The sequence below is a fragment of the Canis lupus genome, chromosome 1, assembly GCF_003254725.2.
Source record: "Canis lupus dingo isolate Sandy chromosome 1, ASM325472v2, whole genome shotgun sequence".
Classification (NCBI taxonomy): Eukaryota; Metazoa; Chordata; class Mammalia; order Carnivora; family Canidae; genus Canis; species Canis lupus.
Window position 1 is genome coordinate 108,043,189 of NC_064243.1, and position 25,194 is coordinate 108,068,382.

Below are 25,194 nucleotides of genomic sequence, written 5' to 3' on the forward strand. Positions count from 1 at the left end.
AAAGAAAGAAAGAAGAAAGAAAGAAAGAAGAAAGAAAGAAAGAAAGAAAGAAAGAAAGAAAGAAAGAAAAACACTTAATTGGGCTTTTGCATGCCAGAGCCTTGGGTGCAAACAAAGTGAATGAGGGTTCTACATGAGAACTCCGAAGATACATGTGAAAGAATCCCCCTGACAAATTTCAGGCCCCATTTGGAGAGCGCACAGAAGGACTAGCCATCCAGCACTCTGAGTCTACCCCTGGACATCATAAATGACCATGGGGCGTCTGAGGCACGTAAAAGGATGGAAATTGCCCCCGGATGTCACGGCACAGAGAAGCCTCCTCCATGAGCAGCACCTACCTGCCCACAAATCGCTAGGTATCAGTTTGTGCCCATGACTATGGTTGAGCTACCTAAAATATTCTTTTAGTGCTAGTCCAGCAGAGGGGGAGGGTCAGGGGCAGGGTACAGCTCAGTGTGGCTATTCCTGCCGGCCTGACTTTCTGGTGTCCTAGGGTATTAGGCCACTCTCTCAGTCACTCTAGGACAGGTCGCCAAGGGACTCCTTGGTTAGAAGACAGAGAGCTGGTATGCAGGCATGCCGTCATAGGCATCTCTCTATGACAGGTACAGGGAAAAGTACCAATTTCGTGAGATGAGAAATAGGCCATCCTTGAGGAGACTCTTCTGGGCCATGTACTGCAAAATTGGGTAATTTCCCCTTGTAAAACTCTTCTAGTGTTTTTCCTGGGTTAAAAACTATGGGTTCTTCAAGGCAAGGTAAAATAAGGTGTGACCTTTGCAGCATGACCTCCAAGGCACAGTATTTTGGACCATATGCCAGGCACCCATCTGTAGCCTAGGAATCTCTGGCATATCCTGCATAGGATGGCACCTTGGAGTTAAGGGGAACTGGATTTTTGGGTAATGGATCTTCTCTCTTTTTCAGTTCCCAAAGACTCTCCCGTGGGGTGCCTTTTAATGCACTGGAAACAATTTGGATCCCAAAACTTACGAAAGGACTGAGCTCCTGTAACACTGCATGGCTTCAGTGGGATCTATCAGATTTCTTTGGCAGGAAATAGGGTAAATGAATCTAAGGTAGTTTCAGGGGATCCCTGGGTGCCTCAGTGGTTTGGCACCTGCCTTCAGCCCAGGGAGTGATCCTGGAGTCCCCAGATTGAGTCCCATGTCAGGGTCTTTGCTTGGAGTCTGCTTCTCCTTCTGCCTGTGTCCCTGCCTCTCTCTCTCTCTCTCTCTCTCTCTCTGTCTCTGTCTCTCATGAATGAATGAATAAAATCTAAGAAAAAAAAAGCCATAGTTTCATTGCTTTCCACCAGAACCTTGAGATGAGGGCCTATGGAAGAATGTGTTTGCCCAAACGTGTCTGGCTAATAAATTCCCTCCTAACATGGATTGATAAGTATCTAAGTTGACCTTAGAATAACCTCAGAATAAACTCAGGTTGGTGGAGGAAACACAGGCCCTCCCTAGCAAAGGGAGTGCTAACTCTCTCTCCCACTGTTCCTTCTCCTAGTAGAGGTGGGGCTTCCCTCTCATTTCCTAGGTTAGTGACTATAATTGGAATTAGCTGTCTCTGGTTAGTCTCTCTGACGACGGGGACTTTACGAAATATTCTCCCTTTGTTTTGGACAGATTCCCTGTCTTCCCTGGCCTGCCTGACACGGACTGCCTAATTCCACTTTGGTGGAAAAACAAATGAACACAAATGTGCATCTGCTCATCTGTTGGAGCTGACAGGCTTTAGGACCCAGAATGTTTTTCTGCCTCTGGGCAGCACCCTGCCTCTTCTGCTTCCCCACCTCCTCTTCCTGTTTCTGTACAACCTTAGGTGTGGCCTGTGGACAATGCTCACTGCAGATTTCCCCACCATTTCTCCCAGTGGTACAAATGGACAGTGGGAAACAAATTGATTGACTTCTAAAGGGAATCCAGGTAGAGTATAATTTACTATTTAAACTAATTTCAGCTTTTGGTTTAATTAAAATAAGAAGGTCTTTATCTTTTTTTTTTTTAAAGAATTTTTTTTTTAAAGAATTTATTTATCTATTCATGAGAGAGAAAGAGAGAGAGAGGCAGAGGCAGAGGCAGACTCCTCTCTGAGCAGGGAGCCTGAAGTGGGACTCGATCCCAGGACCCTGGGATCTGCTCCCGGAATCATGACCTGAGTGGAAAGCAGATACTCAACCAGTGAGCCACCCAGGTGCCCCAGGTGTCTTTTATTTTTATTTTTTTATTATTATTTTTTAAACATGTCTCAAAGTTATCAACATTAGATGTGAAACTTTTGTTCTACCAAGATTTACTGAGGGTCCAATAAGCTCATGATCCCTGTGGCATTGGTCAGCAAACAGATAACTTACAATGATGGTGAATTATCTGTCTCAAAGTTTTCATGGGTAATTGCTAAGACAGCTTTCAAAGTCTTTGGTGACCTGAAACTTAGAAGTTTTGCTCAGATGATAAATTGGGATTGAATTCATTGGAAGGTCTAGGTTTTCTCCAAACAGGATAAAGTACTAGAGCATTGATTACCAGATGTAGCCTTGTGCTTTTGACTTCTTACTGCAAAAATACCCACAAAACAACAACAACAACAAAAAAAACCCAAATATTTGAATCTGCTTGTAAACATACCTTGTGCTTAAGGGACTCATAAATTTGCCCTCTAAAGAGTTTTGGTGTAACAGTTCATATTTGGTTGCTACTTAGTTTGCACTAAGAGTTAAAATTCTGCTAAGTGTAATGAAGACTTTCAGAAAGAAGGGAAACAACTCTGCATGTAGAAAAGTAGGAGATACATAAGCAAGATGTAAGGAATGGGAAAATATTTTTGTTAAGGTAAAAGAAGGTGATTTTGTCCTAAATAAGACAGGTTGTTTGAAAAGAAATGACTTGGACCGAACCTGAATGTGAAGGAAAGTTGTGGAAGGTTTATGAAGGGAAATCTTACGGAAAGCATTTGATATGTGGTCAGGATGGACTAAGATTAAAATGAATGGATTCTAAAGGTACATCGGTAGAAGACTGAAATTATGCTTTCTCTCTGTTCAAAAGACAAAGTTTTCTTAAATTGTTGGTCTCGTCTTGATAAAAATGTTAAAAAAAAAAAAGTTGTTTTTCTTTATCCAGGAAATCCAGTTTCTATATTTTGTCTTTTCAGGTCTTTGATTACTTAGTTAAAGCTTCTCATTATTGAAAGACCTAAGTTTTGCTAACAATTGTCTGACCCTACATATTTGCCTTCAGAATCTTAAGGTCATTTTGGTCAAATAAATAATTTCATTTTGGCTTTTTATAATGAACTATAATCCTACTTAGGCCCGTTCTTTATAACTTTCTGACGTTTTTGTTTTAAGATTTTATATATTTCTTCATGAGACACACAAAGAGAGGCAGAGACATAGAGAGAGGGACAAGCAGGCTCCATACTTGATTCTCAACCACTGAGCAACCCAGGTGCCCCATCTGAGGTTTTTAACAAACTTCTCCAAGATTTAAATGATAAATGAAGCAGTTTTGACCAATTAGGCTTGTTTATATGGTTATGTTAAGGTAGTGGGAAGCACCAACAAACAAATAATGATAAGCCCTAGGTTATATTGTCTGGGTAAATGTAATAACTATTGTTGAGGGCAGCCTGGGTGGCTCAGCAGTTTAGCGCCGCCTTCAGCCCAGGGCCTGATCCTGGAGTCTTGGGATTGAGTCCCCCGTCGGGCTCCCTTCATGGAGACTGCTTCTCCCTCTGCCTGTGTCTCTGCCTCTCTCTCTCTCTCTCTCATGAATTAAAAAAAAAAAAAACAAAACTGTTTTTGAGATGATATGCCATTCCTAAAGTTTTAATATGTTTTGGTAATAAGGTCATCACTTAATATTCTAATAATTAAAATGTTATATGTCTCAAGAATAACTAAATTTCCTTGCCAGCTATATTGTCACCTCCCATCAGCTCTTTAGCTGTGCCCATTTTTAAATCTTTTCATCATTCATAGTTTTCCTTATTCTCTTATAAAATGAGTTTCGTCTTTAAGAAGATTCATAAAAAGGACTTTTAGGACAAATACAGATGTTTGATATCTTTAATTTTAAACTAAAATGGGTGAGAATTTCCAAAACCAACTAAACGCTGCATTTAAACTGAACAAGAATTAGTAACATGGGACCAAATGAACAAAGAAAATGATTACAGTTTTGGAACTCTTGTTTAAAACATTGCCGATCCTCTGATGTTTGGTCTTTCAGATCAAAAAAACCTTTCTCTGAAGAAACTATGACTTTTACAGAAATGTAATAGTGTAACATTTGTAAACCAACGGAAGCATTTAACTTTTCTCTCTAGCTGAACCCTCTGAAATTCAAAAGGTCTCAGTAAGTATTCTTTCTTCCATGGCATTATAGTCATTTGCATGATTTGAATAAGAATCTATTCTCTTCCTAACAGGACACCATTGGAAACATTGGTTATTTTACCAAGGCTTTGACTAGAATGCCATATTTGAGAGAGACTTGAATAGACTCAGATCTGACCAAATAGCTTTAAGGACCTGAGGTGACTTTATGAAACGTGGAGCCCTAAAGCACCTTGAAACTGTTGGCCTGATACCTCGCGTATAAAGCTCCCAGCAGGGACGCCTGGGTGGCTCAGCAGTTGAGTGTCTGCCATCTGCTCAGGGCGTGATCCTGGGGTGTGGGGATTGAGTCTCACTCTGGGCTCCCTGCATGGAGCCTGCTTCTCTCTCTGCCTGTGTCTCTGCCTCTCTCTGTGTGTTTCTCATGAATAAATAAATAAAATCTTGTAAAAAAAAATGGAGTTCCCAGCAGCCTCCACCATGTGAGTAAAGAATGTCACTTCCTGGCAGGTGCAGGAAACTCAGGATACTTTGGGGACCTGGTGAAGAGGAACCTACCCACATCTACAGGTATTGCAGGCATGTCTGATGGCAAGGACTTGGCTTGGCTTCTGGCCGTGAGTGGCTACTACAAGTTCCACCTAGAGATTCCTTATAAAAACTTTCAGCAAAGCAGATTTTAAACAAGCTACATGGCCAGTTGCTGTTCTTGCTGAGCTCATGTAAATAATTGAAGCAAGTAGGTTAAAATTGGACTTGCTTTGCAAACAAATCAGTCTCAAGTTGGCTATCTCTAAAAAGTTGGGTTATTATAGGAGAAATTATGTTTCAGTAACCCACCTTTGTGGATGTTAAATCTTAGTTCAGATTGTCTTTAAAAGTGGTTTGCCTAAGCTAGACAACTTGAGGTAAACTTCAGAGTAATTGACACAATAGCTTTGGCTGCCTCTTTGGTGGGACTCTGGGTTACCCTAAGACTACAACACAAAATAAGCAAAACAGTATGTTTACTCAGCAGGACTCTAAATGATACTTCCCAGGCACTAGCTGTACTTAACCAAAAATTAAGGGAAGGCACAGAGGGACTTTCTGAAACCACCTTTGATTAGCCACTTTTGATTATCTACAATTGCTACCTCCTCATTTAGGATTCAAGGAGTTTCCTCACGTGTGTTATTTTAACATTGCAGATAACTCTCACAAAGTGTCCCAATTGATAGTCTTGAACAATTAAATAAGATCAAGATAGCCACTGATCTATTTAATGGTGTTGGTAATTGAGGATCTTATCTAAGAGATGTGATCACAATCTGGAGCTTGACATTCATTTTATGCTTGTTCTTTTTCATGTACTGATGCAAGTATCATCTGCTGCCCATCATGACCTCCTGCTCCCCCCCACCCCAGAGCCATACCTCACACCCCCTCTCCCCCCGCCTGGATAGATTCTAACTACCATACAGCATGCTACCTCATTTCAATGGGCAGCAGCCAGAGCGGTCCTGTCTCATACCCTAATGGCAGTTAGGATTACTAAACCAGGGGGAGGAATGAGTCAGGAAAGGGTTAAGTACAGGCAGGGAGAGATAGGGGGCCTCTGACTAGGCTCTGAAACTATTCCTGGCAGGCAGAAGCTCTAAGCCAGAGTGAACAGTAGATATGGGAATGGAGCAGACCACCTGACCCCGGAAGGTTAGGGAGTAGGTTTCTTTGGCGGTTACATTGTAATCATAAATGGCAGTTACATTGTAAATGACCACACCTCAAGAAGGAAGTCTCTATGAGCTTTATCAGTAGCCCTTGCTCAATCCAAGAGGGCACAAGAATCTCAAGGCCAGGAGCTTCCTGTCAAGTTCTCAATAAAAGACTGACCCTAAAAATCCTCAGTGGCAAGCCATTTGGGACCACTCTCACTCTAGAGAGCATTTTCTTTCTTTTCTGCTTTCACTTTCACTTAATAAACGTCCACTTTACTTCACCCTTTTGTGTCCACAAGATTCATTCTTGGGCTCCCTGAGATAAACCTCTGCAATTCTGCAATTTTTATATTGTAATGAAGCACGCCATTATAAGACGATGAACTTAATCAATACGTGTTGTGTATGTTCCGACATGCTCCCCGGGCCTGCCGCTCCCCATCTCTCTCCCTCTGCTCAGGCCTCCCTAGTCCTTGAGACACAGCAATGTTGAAATTGGGCTAATTAATACCCCAAGAATGGCCTCTCAGTATTCAAGCAAAAGGAAGAGTCAAATGTCTTATCAGTTTCAATGGAAGGCTACAAGTGATGATGCTTAATGGGGAAGGCAAGTTGAAAACTGACATGGGCCAAAAACCAAACTTCTTGTGCAAGTTAGCCAAGTTATGAATGCAATGGAAAGTTCTTGAGGGAAAGGAAAAGTGCTACTCCAATGAACACACAGATGACAAGAAAGCAAAGCAAACTTATTGCTGATGTGGAGAAAATTTAATGGTCTGGAAGGAGGAGCAAACCAGCCACAACATTCCCTGGAGCCAAAGCCTCACCCAGAGCAAGGTCCTGATTCTCCTTATTCTCTGAAGGCAGAGAGAGGTGTGGACGCTACAGAGGACACATTCGAACCTCACAGAGGTTGGTTTGTGAGGTTTAAGACACAAAGCCATCTCCATACCTTATAAACTGCAAGGCGGTGTGGGCTAAGTGAAACTGTTCTTCTTTCTCATTTGGTATGTTTTCTTCTCCAGTAGTTTGTCCCACTGTGTTGCTGCAAATTCTTATGTGGATTCCAAATGCCTCCCGGAGCTGTTTCTGTTTATGGGTAGCTGTGTAATTGTTGATTTTCATCAGTGGAATGGGGCTGGGGTCTCCTCTACCGCCATCCTGGTGATCTCACTTCTCTGATCTAGGAGCTATCTCTATATCTAGGAGCTATTCTCTATCACTTGTATTTGCACATAGAGGGTTAGATATGAAATAAAGCAGCATTTAAGGTTTATAATCTTTCTTGGTTTCTCTCCAAAGTGCCAGCATTACTGGAAACAATGCTACCGACGTATTTCTTTTGAACTGGACAATGAACGATTTTGTATATCCCGGACAGATACAACACTAACTTGTATCTTCAGGTTTTTCCAACTTATTTGAATACAATTTCCTTCTTTTTCTGTTCTCAGTGTTAATAGAGGTGTAATGGAGAGACAGACACACTGGCTGTTAACATGGAAAGAGATACATTAAAGAAAGAGATGCACAGATGCACAAGATGCCATCTGACACGGTGAGAGTATATCTATTAAGCCTTTGAGGGCTCTTGATGGTTTTGATTCTTCTGTATCTCATTATTGTTCCATGAAATACTGAGTACTATGGCTTTCTTTCTTTCTTTCTTCTTTCTTTCTTTCTTTCTTTCTTTCTTTCTTTCTTTCTTTTCTTTCTTAAGATTTTATTTATTTATTCATGAGAGACACGAAGAGAGAGGCAGAGACATAGGCAGAGGGAGAAGCAGGCTTCCCGCAGGAAGCCCTCTTTTTTTTTTTTTTTTAAATGAAAAGTCTCAGCTTACACTTTTTTAAAAAACATTTTATTTATGAGAGAGAGAGAGAGAGCAGGAGCCAGGGTGAAGGGCAGAGGGAGAATGAGAAGCAGACACCATGATGAGCAGGGAACCCAGTGAGGGGCTGGATCTCAGGACCTTGAGATCACAACCTGAGCTGAAGGCAGATACTTAACTGAGTACCCAGGCACTCCGCTGCTCACAATTTTATGTATTCACTCTTCTCATCATACTTGAAGGGGAAAACCTGCTTAAAGGCACCAAGATGTATTACTTAGACTTCTTGTCTCCATTGTCAGGTAATAAAACCTTGCCTCTGACCACAATACCTTCAGACCTGAGCACAAGCGACTCTGTGGGTGTTCCTCCAACTCTTTCCCGGATGCCATGGCCATGCTTTTGACCATCTGATGGCATGAGTCAAACTCACTAAGCTGTATCCATGAGTGCTTCAGCTGCTCCTCATCAGCTGCTTTCCAGAGGGTCATGTCTTATCTGTGGCCAATTAATGCACATTGTTGCAGAGTCATAGAACTTGCAGTAATAAATCAGTTGGACCAAAGATTCAGCTACTATGACATATGTAAAATCCCCACATGCTAGGGAATTTGGAGGATCACTGAAGTGAGTTATTTTCTTTGGGAGCCTAATGTTTTCTAGCTTGGGTACTAAGTAATATTACCCTTCTATAATTAATCATCACAAGGATTTGTGTCATATCCTTATTTAAAAGTTAGAAGACAGATATTTACCTCAGAGAGTGAAGCGCCAATTTTGACATGAATGGAAGTTCTAAGAAATGGCAGTGCCAAGCTGTGGATTCTTGTCTCTTTGGTCTCTGGAGTCAGGACAGACTCACCCTAAATAGATACTGCTTTTGGGGAAATATAATTCATGCAGTGTTGTGCAACTTTATAAAAGTTTCCTCCTTTTTTAGGGCCTCTGAAGGATAGCAGTAGAGTAAGGAACATTCTACAACCCCCATGTTACTGGTACACAATATTGTTATACAAGTTATATGTGAGTCTATAGTGAGTCTTCCCAGGTATTACATATACATTGATGAACATGAAGGGTTAAGAATCAAATGTTGCATGACTCCTGAGGTGAGATCACTGTCTGCTGAGTGGAGAAGGAGAACAGTCAATACAGTGAAATAAGTGAATCCCAGGGTGGATATCAGAGATTGCATCTCTGAAGATGGAGCCTCTGATTTGTTACTTCCACTACATCACAGTGAAGAGACCGTCCCACCATCAAGTTCCTCACACAGAATCCAATGACAACTCCCTTGTGTTTTCCCAGGCCGGGTGAGTGTACCTGTGATGCAAGCACAGTGGACCAGCCCTCAGAGAGCACCAAGCTGTCAGATGAAAGCCTGAAGTCCCCGCCCTCTTCTCATGACACAGGCTATGATGACATTAATATGTAAGGGATACTATATTTGGGGGTTGGTGGGGGAGAAGATTTTGGATCTTGTCCTTCTATCTCATAGAGATCCATGAAAGCAAAGACATTTAGATTATTTGCTTAAGTGCCCACATATTCTTTCTTTTTTGTCACTATAATTTTTTATTTGAGATAGTTTAAGACTCATGGGAAGTAGCAACAAATGTACAAAAGGAGCAAAAATGAACACTCAATACAGATTTTCCAAATGATAATACCCTTTATAAAAATAGTCATTGTCAAAACCAGGAAGTTGACATTGACCCAGTACTATTAATTCGGATTACAAACTTTGTTTCAAGGCAATATTTGACAGCCTGGAAAATATTGCTGACAAGCTCAAGAAATCTTCTGTCCTGCTTTATCTATCCACCTCTTCTCAACGCAATGTTTCCACATAGGGGACCATGGCTAATAGTACTCCATGAAACACTTTATTTGGTTGAACCAATGCCACATACTCCAATGCCAGTCTCTGTTCAATTGGACTGTAGCAGATGATTCTGGTCAGGGCTATCAAGAGAAATCTTGCCACAATAGGCATAATTTCATATCCGGGGTGTCTAATATGGAAACCATTGGCTCTTTGTGGTGTTTGGCCACTTGAAATATGGCTAGTTCAAGTGAGGAACTGATTTTCTACTTTACTTACTTGAAATTTAAGTTTAAATAGGCACACTTGGCTAGTGGCTATCATATTAGAAAGTGTAAGTCTTGGCCCAAGGACATTCCCTGCTCCTAACCCCATCTTGATCCCAGCCAGCCAAGGGAGACCAGAGCCCAGCTCTCCAATATGAAGAAGAAATCACCTAGCATAGGGCTTTCCTGTTCCATACCTGGATGAGGATCTCCTGTGGAAGAAAATAAGCCTGATATCCATCGTCTCCTTCCCCCCTAGTATTCTCACATGTCTGTCACTGTGAGGAAGCAGGAGGTAGAAGAGGAGCATTAGTACTGCGCGGATTCTTACAGCACATACATAATCTCACTGATGTCCTAGAATTTCAATTGATCACAATAGGGTCCCATTCTCTTGGGCACCAGTGATGGGTGAAGGTTGAATATGAGCTAGGAGTCTTCTCTTCTTCCTAAGTACTCAATAAGGTCACTTAGGTCCACAGCCTAATACGAAACAAAACCTTCCAGCAAATACTAGGTGTTGAGAAACAACTGATTCTGCTTCCTGGACATGGAGAGAGCAATATTGAGTGGGACACAGAGATAGGATTAAATGCATTGTAATGAAGGGGGAGATGGAGTCAAGGGCTTGAGAGAAGATTCTCCTAAAGACAAAGCATGAGGTCTAGGGCTTTTAACATAAAGTCATGTGGAGAGACTGTCCTGCCACCAAACCTCCATGCTGTATTCATAACACAACTTTTGTTTTGTTTTCCAGACTGTTAAAAAGAATACAATCAATCTGTCTTGGTAATGAGACATCTCCGGCAGTGCTTTTTAAAAGAAGAATTTTAACGGACCTACAACTGGGCCACACTGGTTTTCTAAGTTGGTTACATAAGGACAAGTCTTCCAAGTAAGAAGAATGATTACTTGGGGAAAGGTGATGGTAGTATTGGATTCTGCTCCTGGATATCACAGGGGCACATGAGAATCAGGGAAGTTGGGGTAATTTACATAGGAATCAGGGAGAGAATAAATGAGCTTATCCAATCTTACCAAAATATTCAGAAATTTCTGAATGAGGCAGGTACCTCTTCTTTCAGGAAGGTGTCTTTTTTTTTTTTTTTTTCGATTTTATTTATTCATGAGAGAGAGAGAGAGAGGCAGAGACACAAGCAGAGGGAGGAGCAGACTCCATGTAGGGAGCCCAACATGAGACTCAGACCCAGGCCTCCAGGATCATGCCCTGGTTCAAAGGCAGCCTAAACCTCTGAGCCACGTGGGCTGCCTTTTCTTTTTTTTTTCCCCAGGAAGGTGTCTTGACAAGCTATACACCAACAGGCAATAACTGATGCAAAGATCACTGTGTCATTGGTTGAGCTGGGAACCAATGCAAATAACTAACTCGGTGCTCTGGGAAACTGGCTGCTGATGAGGCTGAAGGATGGAATGAAGTCCCTGACATGGTGTGCTGGAGAGTGTTCAACACCAGCCTCCCCAGGGGAGAGGGGGGAGAGCCTTTACTTACAGTATTTGCCAATTTCCATGGGGTGACTACTTCCATCATCGTGTATTTCAAAGTACAAACATGATGTCTGTTAATACAGAGTTGGAAATAGCTGTGCAGTAGCCTGTTATTACAGAGATTTTCACTACACAGATAACATAATTGTAGATAACTTTTGGAGGGCCGAGGTATAGAGGTGCCTGGCTGGCCCAGTCAGGGAAGCATGCAACTTTTGATCTTGGCACCCTGAGTTCAAGCCCTGGTTGAGTGTAGAGATTAAAAAGAAAAAATATATGTACTTAAAAAACACCGAGTATAGTATGATGTAGTAAAATTATTACAAAGGAATGTTTCAGCATTTATTACCTTTGTCAGTGATATCGTCTATTTATTTATTTAAAAGATTTTATTTATTTATTCATGAGAGACACAGAGAGAGTGGCAGAGACATAGACAGAGAGAGAAGCAGCTTCCATGCAGGAAGCCTAATGTAGGACTCGATCCTGGGACCCCAGGATCATGCCCTGAGCCAAAGGCAGAGGCTCAACAACTGAGCCACCCGGGTGTCCCAATATAGTCCATTTAAATGAAAATTGTATATGATTTAATTTTTACTAATATCCATGTTTAACAACCTACCCACAAAATCCCTGGAAAATTTAACATTCAGATACCATGACCTGGGATGAACTGACTCCCACTCACCAGTGCCTTCCTCCTAAGTTCCACCCTCAGCCACCACTGGACCCCAGTGTGCACAAGCTCCATAAGCAAACAGAAGGCTATGTATTTACCCTCAGCTTGGCATGGGCCTAACATAATCCATGGCTGATTTTGTAGCCTCAGACAGCACCAAGACTCAGGAGGGCAGGTCAAGGTTCTCTCACATGGCTTGCCCAAAACCCTTTTGAGAAAAGAGCCACAGATTCTTTCTTTGAACTCCACTTCTCCAAATGTGTATTCTTTTTAGCCTTAGTCTATGTATCAATATCTCTGTGAAAATTCCTCTCATGTTCAAGTGAATAGACATATCAAGGAATATAAGGAATCCAGGGATCAAGGATTACGTACCTACAGCAAGAAATCAAGAGAATCTCAGCAAACGTAAATGAAAGTAGACGACATTTCATGATGCAGTGGCGGCAATCATGCAATAACTACTGTACCCACAGAAATCAGTGCTTTTGTTCCTCTTTCATCACCCCCCTTCTTAGGAGCCAGGACTCTTGCCCTGTGATTCCCCTGGTCTTGATTCCTTCCACATTTCCAGTTCCTCAAGACAGAGATTGGAATGAGTTGGTTGTCCTCTTCCAGAAAATATCACCTGCATTAGAGCAGATTATCACAGCCAGGCACTAGCTTCATGTACCAGTAGCTCACCCTATAGATCATGGTTTTGGCTAAATATTGGAGTCATTTGAGAAGTTTTAAAAGTAATGATGTGGAGGTCCCACTCTCGTCTCCTGAGTTAATTGGTCTGGGCTGTGACCTGTGTATTGGGGGATTTTTAAAGCTTCCAAGGTGAAGTCAGTTTGGTCACCACTACTCTGGGGGCATGTATTGCACCCATGAGTCAATTACTAATTCAGTGCTTTTATTCCAACAGTTAGGACACCAAGGAGTGAGTGAGTGAGTGAGTTATTTATTTATTTAACCAAATGACCCCAAAGGTTTATTTGACTAAATTCTATTTCATACATAAGCATGACAGCCTCCTCTATTAGACTTCAGCAGTTAAGAAAAAATCAAAACAAAACAAAACCAAAAAACCAAGCAGCCTCATCCAGAAAAGTGCAAATGCCAAGGGTGAGGGTCGCCTATAGTGTTACTGCAAGATAAATACACATTTTTTAAAGCCCCCTCTCCTTCTGGCCATATCAACTTTCAATTCCAACCACTAAATATAGACAAATTTTCCAAAAGTCATTTCTTATCTTCTCTGAGATTCTTAAAGCCATCATCATCCACCTCCGTTCGATTTTCCTGAATGACTTTAAGTAGGTCATCTGTAGAGTCTCCCTGAATGATGATTTCATCTTCTTGTGTTACTCAGGCACCACAGGAGAATTTTTGATCTAAAAAATTCTGTTTCTGTTTTAAAAAATGTTTTTAGATTTTATTTATTTAAATATCTTTTATTTTTTTAACATGCTGTTACATATCTTTTCCCCCCTGGGAATGTTGGCAATCCTCACGTTTTGTGTCCCGTCTCCTTTTTTTTCTTTATTTGACCCTTTCTACCTCTCTTCTGAATTTCTTCTATTCTCCTTCCCCACTGTGCCCTAACCCTCACTTATCCAGCTTCTTGTTTCCATGATTTTCTCCAGTAAGTTTTGGAAACTCATTTAGAACATTCTTCTCTAAGCACTGTGGACACTTAGCAACATTGGGCACATATATTCACAGGGCTGTGTTGGTAATGAACAGTCCCACAGTAAAGGACTCAGAGTGGGTAGCATGCCTCTAACTAGCCCATGGGTATAGGCCCCCAGATCTTCAATACCACTGGATTCAGAAAAAATAGCAATCATCTCACAAAAACCAAGATGGTTACAGAACCCCTGTCGTCTCCACTCCTCCACTACTGCCAGGTGAAATAACAAATGCCCAATCAGAGCCATTTAAACAAAAGAAGTTAGGTATGAGCACTTTGGATACTCATATAATAGGAGAAGAGGCAGAATGGTCAAGACACATTTGCCTGGAGAGATCCTCTCTTAGTTCTACTCTCCGTATCCTAGTCATCTCTTTTTTGAGAGTCTAATAGAACTGTTCCTGAGAACATTCTGTGATGATGAAAATGTTCTGGCGCCCGGGTGGCTAAGTGGTTAAGCATCCACCTTCATGCCCAGGGCATGATCCTGGAGTCCTGGGATCCAGTCCCACATCGGGCTCCTTGCATTAAGCCTGCTTCTGCCTCGGTCTCTGCCAATCTCTCTCTCTCTGTGTCTCTCATGAATAAATAAATAAAATCTTAAAAAAAAAAAAAACGGAAATGTTCTAGCCTGTGTTAGCCAATATGGTAGACATTTGCCACATGTAGGTATTAAGCACTTGAAATGTGGATAGTATAGCTGAGAGCTCAATTTTAATTTAATATCATTGAATTTAATTTAATTGAAAGTTTAAATGACACTTTCTGGATCATAGCCTTTGTTTGGGCAAACAGCTCTAGTTTGTAATCACGTCCTCCTCATTTCTTTTGGTGAACTGATAATTTTTTAAAGAGTTTATTAAGATTTCATTAACAGATTTTAAATAATCTCCACACCGTGTGTGGGGCTCAAACTCACGACCCCAAGATCAAGAGCCATATGCTCCATTGTTTGTCAGGCACCCCTTGTGAAATGATTTCTAATATTTTTCTTATTTTTGACACTCAAGGGCCCAAACTGGCATGAAATGGACAGCCCAGAAATTGCCACTGCCAGAAGGATCAGGTAATTGTCTAATATAGACATGAAGCCAGGCACGTGTGTATTGGGCTGATAGAAATGTCCTGTGGATTTACATGGAGAAGACAATTTGAAGTCCTTTGTGGTGGTGACAATCAAAAGCAATTTTTCTTATCTGTAACACCATCCTCCCTACAACTTAAATGGGAATATGAAGTAGCTGTAACCTCGGATACTATATCTGGAATAGACTCCGTATTCCAAACACTCGATTACGGACATTAAACGCATTGTCTTCTTATTATCCATGGAAACTCTATGAGTGGATCATAGAGCCTCTATTTCAAAGATAAAGAAAGGAACCCAAGGGGTGAGAAATCTCCAGCCACTAGGTGAGGTGTGGCAGCATTGGATTGTGTTTGGGTTCATTTAAAAGGGCCTGCTATCTTTTACCCTAATCCATGCTAACTAAGACTTCAAAAACTGAACAATGTATGATCTTTTGTGACATTTATACTCTGAATGGCTTTGGGCTAGGAAACATTCCTATTGTAAGCGTGTACTAGGGCTGGCCTAGCAAAATAGCCAGTCTAGGGGACTTAAACAACAGAAGGTAATTTTCTCATAGTTCTGGAGGCTAGAAGTCTCAGCTCACCTGCTGACACATTCAGTCTCTGGTGAAGGTTGTCTTCCTGGCTTGTAAGTGGCCACCTTCTCCTGGGGTTCACATGGCCTTTCCTCTATGTATCAAGAAAGAGAGTGAGATAGAAAGATTGGTCTCTCTTCCTCTTCATGTAAAGGACACCAGGACACCAGTCCTATTGGATTAAGAGTTCTTTCTTATAGCATCTGTTCACCATTAGAACTCTTTTATAGACTCCATTTTCAAAATCAGCACCTAGACCAGCACAAAATTTATCACCATTGGTTGGAAAACTTTACCCAACATGACTGTCCTACATCCTGTCAATACTTGCTCCACCTCTCTGTGCTCATTGATGGAAACTTTCCCACAGTATGTCAAAGCCATGTGAGATTCAGGAAAACAAGGGCACTGAATTGGCTGTATCTTGATGCTCAGTCCAGCTCCTGAGCTACCAGGCACATGGTGACAGGGTAACCTCATCTGTACTCACCTTAGTAGCTGACGTTGTGTGCTATTTTCTCGAGGAACCAAAATTCAGAGCAGTTCTATAAGGTCAGGTAGCATTAGTCTCTCCATCTTACACAGGAGGAAAAAAACTCAGAGAGTTTAGGTGACTGTTTGAGACTTTTCATTGTTCCTATACAAAATCCCTACTCTCTGTGAAATGAGATTCCCTCCTTTATAATTCTTGATAAACCGTAAACCAATTTTGTCAGAGCATAGTATATCAGAGACTTCTATTGTCCAAGATACAGATATTTGTTCTACGCCAATCGTCTTCTCCCAGAGCGTGGGCAGTGTGAATGGAATCCAGTAGCGCGTGTGTAGATGGTCTCCAAGCAGTGCTGGGAAGCCTTCCCAGTTGGGTGGTGGAACCGCTCAGGGAACCAGGGGATGGTCTGGGGTGCCTCCAGTTGGATGGTGGTGAACACTACAGTCAACCGGTGTGCTTTTGTGTCTTCAGCTTTTAGGGACTTGCCTTCCTTCACCAGCATCAGATATCAGCTGCTCCTTGGGTCCATGTAGAAATTTAGCTGCTGTGGTGCCTGGCTGAGGCAAATATCACCCCCAGCCAAAGCTGTCCATCTGGGCTTCCTTCTTAAATGTGGGAGTGCAGTTTCAGTAACAACAAAGAACATTCTCATGCCTTCCTTTTCTGGATTCAAAGATCAAAGTGCCCTGTTCTTGCCACACATCCTTCTCTCTGACATCTAGATTGCGAACAGCACATGTGCCATTGAACCTCCAGGGCTCCTTCAGATCAGGCCTTTTCTAAGAGTCTGCATTTGACACATGCAATGTTTATTTTTCAGAAGATACTAGCTTAGGAGTGGCGACACTAGTGCCCATCCAGGCTGCTCAACTGTCTGCTGGGGTTGAACCAGTTTGTAAAAGTTATCAGTTCCTGGGACCTGAAGGAAATGTGGATATTGAGTTGATTGATAAGTCTGCAAACAGATACAGGTAAGAATGGGAGACGCTAATTGTTTCAAAGAATTCTACTATAAAGGAAGTAAATGCTGTGTGATATTTACTCATATACACCTACATGATAGGATACATGATCCATCCCTATGGACATCTGAAATTTTGTCAGTGTTCTCTGTATTCTATGCACTGAGTTGGTATTTTAATTTCAACATATGTAGAATACAGAGAAACTGGGGCCCAGAAAACCTAATGAAGTCCCCAGAGGTTCCTACAGTTGTGAAAATCACAGATGGGTCTTGCACCTGGCTCCACCCAAACACCACATCTCTCTGCACTTGTGTTCTTTCAATCAAAGTTCTGGGGTTAGCCAGCATGACTATCACTCTGGCTCTTTTCAGCGCCCACTTTCCTGCGGCTGGCTTCTATCTGTGGCCAGCGGTAGGCCTTGGCTTCTTGGTAACAGCAGCAGTGACTGTGAAGATTGCTTTTGATTCTTGGAATCAACGCCTGGGCCTGACATTACAGCACCAGGAGCAGTGGATGGCGGCAGGGCCTTTGTTTGAGATCTCTGTGGAGCCTGAGGGGGTCATTGCTGAAATCCACCTCCCCCACATCGTCTCCCTCCCAGGTAAAGAGGGACGAGGGGAGGCAGTGGGCCAGTGGGAACGTTATCTGATGGGCTTTGTGGTTGTCCTACAGCAAATGAGGTTGATGTCTCTTGGTTCCAAGTCGCCCATTTTAAGGATGAAGGAATGGTCCTAGAACCGCCAAGCCGAGTGGAGCCTTTCTATGCCGTGCTGGAAAACCCCAGCTTCTCTCTGATGGGGATCCTGCTGAGATTCGCCAGTGGGACAGGTGTTTCTGTCCCCATCACGTCCTTGACACTGATCTATTATCACTTCCACCCTGAAGATATTAAATTTCACTTGTACCTCATCCCCAGTGACCCCTTGTTAACGAAGGTAAGGCTGGAGAAGCTGTGAGAATTACATGGCAGTTTCTCACCTTGGACCTTCCAACTCTGTATTAAACAGAAAAGTGAAGGCACAGCTTTCACTGATAGAAGCATGAATCACCCTCCCTGAGGTCATTCTGCAGGTGCTGCCTCTTGAGCCATGTGCAAGGATCTGCAATAGGAATTCTGTTCTTCTGAAAATGGAGCTGCCTTCTCTGGGTTTTACGGAGAAGGAAAATACGAGATGAGACTTATGGGGACTGGCAGAGAGTAATGCAGAGATTTCATTGAGGAATTTCAAAGTAATAGGATCTAATTTAAATACCCTCCCCAAACATACACGATACATGCACACCCCTCTGAAGTCTTTTCCCTGTGCAGTGGTATCTCCCTCCAGCACATTTGTGATAGGCTCAGAGTCCCCCAACCATTCCTGGGTTAGTGCTGAAGCAGATACACCGGTCTTTGTCGCTGGAGAGCTACTGCTTTCCCACATAAAGTGTCACTTCTGTCCCTCATCCTGGATCGAGAGGTTCCAGGGGAAGGTTCATTTGATTCTCTAACAATTGGTTTATCCTCCTTCAGCCCCAAGAGAGACAGATGCATGCCTGGTAGTCATTAGGGTTGTGAGTAACTGTGGGTATTTAAAATACAAGAGAAAATATTTTAATCTGGATGCTAGAGATGACCATTCCTGGGCTATGCAGGAAAAGAAAACCGTAGCAAAAACCAAAACAAAGTCTTAAATGACTCTTCTTACTATTGTGGACACACCCTAGTCCCCAGACTGGCCTTTCTTCCTCCCTTGACCCCAAATCTCATAGGATCACTTGCTCTACTTTATTGTTGAGTAGAAACAATGAGATGGAATGACCTCATTTTCCTATCATCACTTTGTAGATCTAATTCTGTACTGGCTTCACTACCCCTAGCCCTGTCGTGGGCAGTGGGCAGAGATTAGCCTGCTTACTACTTGCTAGAGGCTCAGATCTGAGACTCTCCTGGATCCCATTCCCTCTGGCCTTCCTGGGAGGACGCTACACCAGGAAGGATCTGCTGTCGCCTCCTCCATCAGTGTCTCCTACCCTGGCTTCCCATTCTATGAGCAACCCCAGATTGACCATAGCTACCATATTAGAGAAATGTTTTCCTTCACCTCTGAATGTCCATTTCTCTCTTCTGCTACTTGGCAAATGGATCATCAGCTTCATGGGCCCCCCGGTCTGGACATTCCTCAGTGCTCACTCTGCCCTCAGATGCTTCTTGCTGGGTTACAGTATCTCTATTCCCTCAAATGATTCTGTTCAAAGTCTCCATTGGATGATTCTTCCCTGCAGTCTGGTAGCATGTGTGCTGTTGGCCTCACCCATCCTTGGAAAGAGTCCTGTCTAGAAGTCCTTCATACCCTATTTCCCCAATCTCCATATTAACTGTTATGGTCCCTCTTCCAATGGCTTCCACAAGACACTTGCTCTGAAATCTCTCACCTCCTGGACTCACTGATGGCCTTAGTGACTCTTCTGGATCCTGTCACCAAAGTCCATGGAAGAGGAAGATTCCTAAATCTGTATCGCTGTTCTCGACCCTCCAGAGCTTTGTGAACTGCCTGACTTAATGTGTCCACTTGAGTGTCCAGGAGAATACCTAGAATACCTAGCCTCGTGTATTACTTCCTTTCTTCCCCAAAGCTACCCTGCTCTTTCAACTCTCTTCCCATAGGGGATATCCAACCAAGTTCCACTAAGTCACTCAAACCCACATCTAGAGTTTATCTTCAATCCCTGTGTTTCATTTTCTTTCCTCCTCCAATGTATCCTCCATATCAATGACTTCTACAAAAGAAAAAAAAAATCAATGGGTTTTACTGTCGTAATATTGCATGAAATTTTATTGGACCTTGCAATCTATAGAGCCAGAGACAATAAGTGTGGAGATGCGTGAGTTCAGCTCTCTGCTTTCAGAAGTCACTTTCATAATGTCACTGGAGCCAGTTTCCTTTCCTTATCACCACCGGCAGTGGTGTCCACCTCCTTCACGGACTTCTGCTGGAAATAGGACTCAGGCCTTCAGACTTTTTTTCTATCTGACTTCTACTTTTTATCTGCCAACAGGGAGATCTCGTACAAACATAAATATCCCAACACTTCTTGGCCTAGACTCTTCTCTAAATCCTTATTACACTTTGAACATAAACCAAGTCATCTCTTTGTCCGTAGTGTCATCTAGCCCAAGCTGTAATCATTGTGTCTATTTATTTCTTTCCATTGGTCTCATGAATCTCTTTATTTACTTATTGTCTGTTTCTTTGTAAATTATAAATAACCTCTTAATCACAGGTTAGTTAAAAGCACAATGTAAGGCCTACTATAGACATTCATGAAATGTTGACAGAAGGAATGAAATGTGGTCTGTCTTCCTCTATACAGAGGGGAAGAGAAGAGGGCAAATCTTTTCTTCATTTGAAAACACAAGACAACCTCAAAATGCCACTTTTGCCCTGAGAATGTTCCCTGTTTACATCAGGAGCAGCACAATCCTATATATTAGCCCCTAGCCATGCTTGGCTGCTGAGTCCTTCAATTTAGAGATGCTACAAATTTAAATTATGCAATAAACCTTTTTTAAATCCACTAAAATTTTGAAGACAGAGTATGAAGAAAAATGCACATGTTATTTAAATAGTATATTGATTACATGTTTAAAGAAATATATGTGGGGTTATATGAAACGTATCATAAATATATTACTAACAGTATTTTCATCTGCTTCCTTTTGCTTTTTTAAAAAATGTGGCTCCTTGAAAAGTTGAAATTACACTTGGGGCCTGTGTTATATCTGTCTCAGCGTGGTGCTCCAGGAAATCCATTGCTCCAGTCAACAAATATTTATTCTGTGCATTACCTATTCCAAGCAGTATTTAGGGGCTGGGGATGCCTCAGTGCACAAAACAGACAAAAGCAGGACAACCAAAGATTATTTGGAAGATGCAAATGTTTTGCTACAAGAAAAATATATGTGCCTATGACAAGTGCTATTAAAAAAAAAAAGGCAGGTAAAGGGAATTACCTTTAATCCATAAAACAAGCTAAGTACAGGAGTATGTCCCACTATCTGCAGAAATCTGCTCTTAATGATAACCGTCAATTTTTAAAAAAGATTTTATTTATTTATTCATGAGAGACACAGAGAGAAAGAGGCACAGGCAGAGCCAGAAGCAGGCTCCATACAGGGAGCCTGACGTGGGACTCTTACGTGGGATCTTACGTCTCCAGGACCACACCCCGGGCTGAAGGCAGCACTAAACCACTGAGCCACCCGACTGCCCATAACCGTCACTTAAAAAAAAAATTATTTATTTATTCATGAGAGGCACACACAGAGAGAGGCAGAGACATAGGCAGAGGGAGAAAGAAGCAGGCTCCTCGCAGGGAGCCCAATGTAAGACCAGATCCCGGATCCCAGGATCGTGCCCCAAGCTGAAGGCAGATGCTCAACTGCTGGGCCAACAAGGAATACCCACCGCCCCACGTTTTTTCTTTTTCTTTTTTTTTAGATTTATCTATTTATTCAAGAGAAGCACACACACACACACACACACACATACATACACACACACACAGAGGTAGAGACATAGGATAACCCGTCAATGTTATAGTGATGTATTTGGTTATTTTAGTTCCAATCTCTTATTACCATAATTTCTTTTAAATGTGTCTAATCATTTAAAATACTTTTTAAAAAGATTTCTAGAGTAATCTCTACCCTAACCTGGGGCTCGATTTCAACACTCTGAGTTGGAGTGACATGCTCTACTGACTGAGCCAGCCAGGCACCCCTAAAATAATTCTTCATCAGAGATGGCATGACACATTACTGTCTTTCCTCCTTCCTTTTCTTTTTATCCCTGTGGAGCTGTTACTCTTTACTAGCATGTGTGTAGTGACTCCTTGAGAGCCCATTGCCTCCCTCCCCTGCCTCTGCCCCACCGGAGTTTCATTCCCTTCCTGATACAATTTGAAAGTTTTCTTCCACTTGATCTTCCAGGTCCAATTCGTGTATCAGCATTGGACATCCTTCCCTTCAAACGGATATACGGATTTCTTTTAACATGAATCAAATAGGCAGATAAATGTATTGCTCCCTAATTTTCACAGTAGACACACCTTGTATACAGCACCCAGATCAAGAAGTGGAACATCACCAGCTTCTCCTTCCCCTTCCTGCCTCCTTCTCATCACTCACCACCAAGAGCATTTACTAAGTGAACACTTACACGGTAAATGATTTTGATAGTGATTCCTGCTCGTTAATTCCATAAAGTGTCTATTGAGCTTTGCTGAGACTCTCAAATGCTGTTATTATTTTGTTGTTTCAGTTCTATTCTGTGTCTTTGGAGGTTCCTCAAATAGTTCCAAAGGCTCCTCTGCTCTGTTTCTGGGCCTCTCTGGTGATGTCACAGCAGTATTGGTGCACAGGTAGTAGAGCACTTCATGGGGTAGCAGCCTTGTGATGCAGGGAAGTCTTCTATTCCCTCATCCCTCATAGATCCAGCTGCAAACTGGATGGTCCCCTGCCAGGGCAAACAGAAAGAATTGTCTTTGTCTGCAGCTTTGAGGAGCACTCAGACAATTCCTGCCACATTATAGGAAGAATGATCAATCTATACAGAGATTTGTGATAAAAAGAATTGTCTTGGGAGGAGGCACCTGGATGGCTCAGTTGTTTAAGCTTATGACTTTTCATTTTGGCTTAGGTCATGATCTCAAGGTCACGATATGGAGCCACCAAGTCAGGCTCTGCCTAATGTAGAGACCGCTTAGGATTCTCTCTCCATTTAACCCCCGGCCCCCCAAAAAAAGATATAAATTCCTTGGCTCTGAGATAACCACCAGTAAAATTTTGTTAATACATCCCTCCATGGGGCACCTGTATGACTTAGTCGGAGGAGAATGCAACTTTGAGTCTCAGGATTGTAAGTTTGAACCACCCATTGGGTGTAGAGATTTCTTAAAAATAAAATCCTAAGAGAACTATATCTCCTCATGCACAGAGGCATAAATCTTTACATCATTTGAATCATATCATACATGCTACTTATACAACATATGGAGGACTTTGTGTGCCACTACCTTTGCTTTATTACTTTTAGCTTTGTCCTCTGATTTGCTTCTGCTTCTTCCTCAGGCAATAGATGATGAAGAAGCTAAGTTTCATGGTGTGCGTCTGCAGACCTCACCCCCAGTGGACCCCCTGAATTTTGGTTCCCGTTATATCGTGTCCAGTAATGCTCATCTGGAGATAATACCTGAGGTTGGTAGAATTGAATCTAACTCAGATTTAACTCAGGCTTCAAAATGTTATGTTCTTCAGAAAACAATGGAAAACTAATGCAGGGTCAGTAGCTCCGGTGATTATTCTCTGAACCACACCCTGATAAGAGCTTGGCTACCTTTCCTTTCAGGGATAATAGTATTTCTGAAAATTGTACCCTTAAACGCTGTTGACCATCCTCCCTCTTTTCACCCTCAACCAGCTATTAGACTGTGTAGGAAACGATTATATTTCAGTGGCCAGTTCACTGTTGTCAAACAGGTCTTTCCACACACCTGCCCCCCCTCCCACCCTCTGATGCTTTAATTCAAGTGGTGTGTTTCCTCTAGGAGTTGAAATTATCCTACAGGAGTCCTGGAGAAATCCAGATATTCTCCAAAGTCTATGCTGGGAAGATGAAGGAACCAATCATAGTTGAAATTGCTGAAAAAAGACACAAGACTTTGGTCTGGCGCACTTTGGTGAAGCCAGGTAGGTGACAATATGAGTCTAAAATTTGGGGGGGAGGAAAAAAATCATGCACGTCTCTCCCCTTGGTTGTAGTGTAGTGTGTCAGAGGAGAAGGTCTGTGTATGGTCCCAACTACAGTTTATAGTCAATGTTGCATTGAAAAAAGTGTTGGCACTGGTCTTGTGTGCCTGGGATAGAGGGGGCTGTTGGAGTTGAAAATTGGAACCTCTCCTACCTAGGAGATGTTGCACAGGATTCTGATTCATAAGAATCAGAAGGTGCATAAACTTGGTTTAATCCTATCTTTTGGGCAATTTTATACTTGTTGACATAAATGGAGACTAAGCAGCTGCTGAAGGAGGGAGGACATAAAATGTCTCAGAACTTTAAACAACAGCAGAACTTTTAGAAAGAAAACGTAAGACCATGTTGAAGGCTTAATGATAAACACAATTTAGTTATTTTCCCAAATGGTTGCTCCAGTCAGCAAATGTCCCACCGACTTACAAGTGTGTTCAACTTACAGTTTCTGAACTGTCAACAATTTCAGTGTTCTAGAGTTTAAAGAATATCAACACTTATTGATCAATGTACTCACTAAATGATGGCATTTCATGTCAAAAATACATTTACTTAGAGGATAATGACGAAGAGTATGATCATTTTTACTGTACCTTTCGCATTTCCTCACGTTGACTTCTAAATAGAAATAGAAATAGAAAGGAAAAATGAGTTCCCTCCTTGGATGCATTTCCTTAATAGGTAGTAAGTGATCTTCTACTTAATTGGGTGCCATTGGTATATGATGTTTCAATGGGATCTTTAAGTTAGGAAGTAGAGTTAAATTACTTTAGTGGGTTACATCAAAGACCAGAGAAACTACAGGGTTGCCTGAATGGCTCAGTCAGAAGAACGTGTGACTCTTGATCTCGGGGTTGTGAGTTTGAGCCCCATGTTGGCTGTAGAGATTACTAAATGAATAAAACAAGAAGAAACCACTTACAAGAAAAGAAAAGAACACCTAGATAAAGGTATATGGTTCATTTCATTCTCCAACTTCTCCTCCTTTCCTAGTGGATCTCCAGTTTCATTCTGCAGCAGCCCCTCCTCCTCTCTCAGGTGAGTGCACTTCTGACCAAAAGTCAGAAGGATGTGTCTGATTTCAGGAGGTGTTTGAGTGGTGTGATGTGGCTCAATGAGAGATCATACCTTCTCTTCATTTACAAAGATCCAGTGGTGTCAAAGACAAAGAAGGAGCCTGAGCCACTTCAGGAGCCTCACCCAAACTCGTGAGGGGGTGTAATATGCAGACTCTGAGCATGCAACCAATCTTATTGGGGAACACATATTGCATCTGATGAACTATAGGTGAAAGTAGTTTGATATGGCGGGACATGAAACTTTAGAGGGAGAGAGGCCCCATGAGACCAGAGAGACAGGCAAGAAACAGACGTTGAAAGCATAAGGATGATGGTTGAAATCTTTTGGACATTAGGCCGAAGGCCAACGGGGGAATTTTGCAGGGTA

The 25,194-nt window shown here is 42.1% G+C and overlaps 2 protein-coding genes across 7 annotated transcripts in view; both read left to right on the forward strand.

Moving 5' to 3' along the window:
• LOC112645216 (caspase recruitment domain-containing protein 8-like) overlaps nucleotides 1-25,194 on the forward strand; it is a 62,696-nt gene that overhangs the window by 611 nt on the left and 36,891 nt on the right. For 4 of the 6 annotated variants that reach the window (XR_007402309.1, XR_007402312.1, XR_004810474.2 and 1 more), the window contains exons 2-12: nucleotides 1,638-1,937; nucleotides 7,503-7,606; nucleotides 9,188-9,310; nucleotides 10,728-10,865; nucleotides 14,844-14,899; nucleotides 16,814-16,964; nucleotides 17,330-17,559; nucleotides 17,631-17,893; nucleotides 23,071-23,196; nucleotides 23,547-23,688; nucleotides 24,742-24,786. Coding sequence is in view for 3 of the 6 variants with exons in the window: in XM_035708347.2 (XP_035564240.1) it covers nucleotides 7,548-7,606; nucleotides 9,188-9,310; nucleotides 10,728-10,865; nucleotides 14,844-14,899; nucleotides 16,814-16,964; nucleotides 17,330-17,559; nucleotides 17,631-17,893; nucleotides 23,071-23,196; nucleotides 23,547-23,688; nucleotides 24,742-24,786 (1,333 nt within the window). In the remaining 3 variants the exon portion in view is untranslated. Of the gene's footprint in view, nucleotides 1-1,637; nucleotides 1,938-4,861; nucleotides 4,922-7,502; nucleotides 7,607-9,187; nucleotides 9,311-10,727; nucleotides 10,866-14,843; nucleotides 14,900-16,813; nucleotides 16,965-17,329; nucleotides 17,560-17,630; nucleotides 17,894-23,070; nucleotides 23,197-23,546; nucleotides 23,689-24,741; nucleotides 24,787-25,194 lie in introns of all 6 variants that reach the window. The other 2 variants (XM_035708349.2, XM_035708363.2) reach the window with 2 other exon arrangements.
• Nucleotides 6,915-25,194, forward strand: part of LOC112645217 (caspase recruitment domain-containing protein 8) — a 55,551-nt gene continuing 37,271 nt past the window's right edge. The window contains exon 1 of the mRNA XM_049094170.1: nucleotides 6,915-7,055. The gene's annotated coding sequence lies outside the window, so the exon portion shown is untranslated. The remainder of the gene's footprint in view (nucleotides 7,056-25,194) is intronic.